Source organism: Gouania willdenowi, chromosome 15, assembly GCF_900634775.1.
Source record: "Gouania willdenowi chromosome 15, fGouWil2.1, whole genome shotgun sequence".
Lineage (NCBI taxonomy): Eukaryota > Metazoa > Chordata > Actinopteri > Blenniiformes > Gobiesocidae > Gouania > Gouania willdenowi.
In genome coordinates, this window is record NC_041058.1 from 8,218,719 (window position 1) to 8,222,234 (window position 3,516).

The 3,516-nt window shown below is 49.8% G+C and overlaps 1 protein-coding gene across 1 annotated transcript; it reads left to right on the plus strand.

Moving 5' to 3' along the window:
• Positions 1–200: 200 nt before the first annotated feature.
• On the plus strand, positions 201–3,270 carry zbtb18 (zinc finger and BTB domain containing 18). Its single transcript, XM_028469481.1, is given in 3 exon segments — positions 201–433; positions 1,531–3,071; positions 3,073–3,270. Coding segments are annotated over 3 exon segments (1,779 nt in total). The 5' UTR covers positions 201–393.
• The last annotated feature ends 246 nt before the right edge of the window (positions 3,271–3,516 follow it).

Here is a 3,516-nt window from a genome sequence, read left to right on the forward strand (position 1 = left end):
TGGTGGGGTGGGGGGTGACAAGGGTTGAGGAAAAGGGTAGTTTTCCCACTACGGGACGGATGTTGCGGAGTTATCCTCGTATGATTTCAGTTAGAAATGAGAGTGTGAGTGACGCATGGTGTGTGTGAAGTTAGTGGGAGGAGGTGAAAGAGGGGGTGGATGAGATGCAGGGGGGGGGTCGTTGGGGTGGGGTGGGGGGTGGTAGGTGGTACACCCTTGGCCCTCCATAAGTCCCCCTCATTAAAAGCAGTCTGATTGAGTCGTGGGGTGAACACACACACACACACACAGTCTCGCACACACACTCTGACATTCTTGGTTTATGTTCATTCAAATGAGGTGATTTAACTGCTTTGGTTAACACACTGACTGACTGACTGCAGTGCGGGACTCATGTATTTTCTCAGGCAGGACAAATCAACTTGGTTAACAGGTGGGATTTGTTTCTTCTTTTTATTTCACTTCACGCTCTTAGTTTTTCATTCACTTTTCGCGCTTTTCCACAAATTACTCTTTCTAATCCACGGACGTCTGCAGATCAGGGTGTATGACATTTTTTTTCTCACGTCCTCTCCGCCTAATCTTCCACCTAAAGCCGGTGCTCACGAATCAAACAAGGGGACAAGGTTTTCTTGTTTTTTCTAAAGCTGTTTTTTTCCAATTGGCCAGTTTTCTCCCTGCTCGACTTAGCCTGTGGAGGTGGTGGATGGGTAGGCTGGTGCTAAGAGAGAGTACGGTATGTGTGTGTGTGTGTACAGGAGGTACAGCGTGTGCAGCTGAAAGCCAGTTACCTAAAAGGGCTGTGCCAGGCCAGGCCAAAGTGGGTTAATAAAAATAACCAGCGTAGGAGCAGCGACAATCCAGGAGTGCAGGCAGAGGAGTTGGAGAGATGCAGAAAGAATCTCTCACTACTTGTAGTGCTTTGCCTGAAAATTGTAATCAGGTTTTTTTTTTTACATATATTTATATGAAATTTTCTTTTAATATAATATTTTTGCATTTTATTATGTTTCTAAATAATTACAAAAACAAATTTCTAGATTTGTTTGATTATTATTTGTTTTAAATAAGTACTTATTTTAAAATGACTGCGTGTAGAAAAATAACTGTCCTATGTTTGTTGTTGCATATTGTCATTTATTTAAGGTAAATTTCTTAAGTTAATAGTCGTATTCTGTAATTCAGACTTATCTTCTCACATTGTATTTGTTGCGTGTTTTTTTCAGTGGTGTGTCTTTTAGTTTGCCGTGACATGTGGGATTTAGTCAAATTGTGATGTGTTTTTCACATAAATCTATTCATATTAATTCTACTTTCAGCCAATAGTTGCAGTAAAAGTAGCTTTGTCTTTAATTTTTTTGTTTATTCATCTCTTGTGTTCTTTTAGCTTTTTCTTGTATTTAAGTTATTTGTATTTTACCTTCTTCATCCCTTTTGGTTAAAATAAGTTCATTTATTTTAAAACTGATTTAGAATTTTCGATGTTTTGTCTTATTATCTTTCCTAACTCTGTGTCTCTTTTTTCTGCAGGTTATGAGGACGGCAGGATGGAGTTCCCAGACCACAGCAGACATTTACTCCATTGTCTGAGCGAGCAGCGGCACCAGGACTTTCTGTGCGACTCCACTGTGCTGGTGGGTGATGCCCAGTTCCGTGCCCACCGAGCCGTGCTGGCCTCCTGCAGCATGTACTTTCACCTCTTCTACAAGGACCAGCTGGACAAGAGGGACGTTGTGCACCTCAACAATGACATCGTCACCGCCCCGGCCTTCTCGTTGCTCCTGGAGTTCATGTACGAGGGCAAGCTGAAGCTCCAGGACCTTCCCGTGGAGGACGTGCTGGCGGCGGCCAGCTACTTGCACATGTATGACATTGTCAAGGTGTGTAAGAAGCGCTTGAAACAGAAGGCGACTGCGGAGGCGGACAGCACTCGCAGAGAGGACGACGGCGGCTCCAGCTGCTCCGATAAGACTGACAGCCTATCAGACGTTTCCACAGGACGACCTGCCACTGCCGACCTGCTGCAGAGTGATGAAGAAGAGGAGGCGAAGGCTGAGGGGGGAGCGCTGTGGCTACGACTGCCGTCCGCAGACAGACCGGGGACGCCAGCCGCAGCCACCACCAGCCCCAGGCACAGGGAGGTGGAGACTCGTGGTGGAGAAGGAGCGAGTGACGGTGCTAAGCTGCTTTCCCCGGCCGGGAGCCCCACCAGCTCCTCTGGGTCTCTCTCCCAGAGGTCCCAGCGCTCCGTGGGGTCTCGTGGAGCCCACAGAGGCAGGAGGATGTCCAACGACGCGGCCGACTGCGTCCTGGACCTGTCGGTGAAACCAATCACAGGTAACCACCATAACCACCACGCCAACAACCACCACCACCATCACCAGTCCTATTTCAGTGGCGCAGCAACGCCAGACAGCTTACAGAGCCCATTGGCTGTGAGGGTGAAGGTAGAAAGGGGCGTGGCTTCAGATGAGGACGAGGAGATGGGCGCTGGCGACTACGATATGGAGCACAGTGGGCTCACCAAGCCTATGGTTCCCAGTACCAACGGGGGTTTGATCCATCACGGGGTTGGTGGGCCTCTGTCGGCCCAGCGGAGGCTCGGTCTGGAAGCCCACTTGTCCGCGCTGCGCGAGGCATCGCTAGCCTCGGAGCTGGAGCGTGACGAGAAGCCACCGCCGACCACGGCCGACGATGACGACCTACTGGGGGGCGAGAGCGAGCGCGCTCAGGCCGAGGTGGCGAGCATGGACAACTCACTGCTGCCTTACGTCTCCAACATGCTGTCAGCCCAGCACACGCAGATCTTCATGTGCCCGCTGTGTAACAAGGTGTTCCCCGCCCCCCACATCCTCCAGCTCCACCTCAGCTCCCACTTCAGGGAGCAGGAGGGCATCCGCTCCAAGCCCGCCGGAGACGTCAACGTGCCCACCTGCACCATCTGCAGCAAGACCTTCTCCTGCATGTACACGCTGAAGCGCCACGAGCGGACACACTCCGGCGAGAAGCCCTACACGTGCACCACCTGTGGCAAAAGCTTCCAGTACTCACACAACCTCAGCCGCCATGCGGGTGGTGCACACTCGCGAGAAGCCGCACGCGTGCAAGTGGTGCGAGCGGCGCTTCACGCAGTCCGGGGACCTGTACCGACACATCCGCAAATTTCACTGCGAACTTGTCAACTCGCTGTCAGTGAAGAGCGAACCATTGGCTCTGCCCAACGTCAGGGACTGGGCCATCGAGGACAGCTCCCAGGAACTGTGGAAGTAGACACAACCAAGGAGGGGGTCAGGGCGGGGGGTGATTAAGAGGTGGCAGAGTTTGACATTTGGGTTTAAGTGAATCTCGTCCTCGTTCGTTGCAAACATCTCATTAAATTGCACTTTAATAGCACATTTTAATGTTACTACTGATTTGTTTTTGTTGCTATTTTGGGCTTATTTTATTATTTTTTGTTCTAATTTTATTTTGTTTTATATGTATTTGTGTTCGGTGTTTTTTTAATTTTTTTTTTTT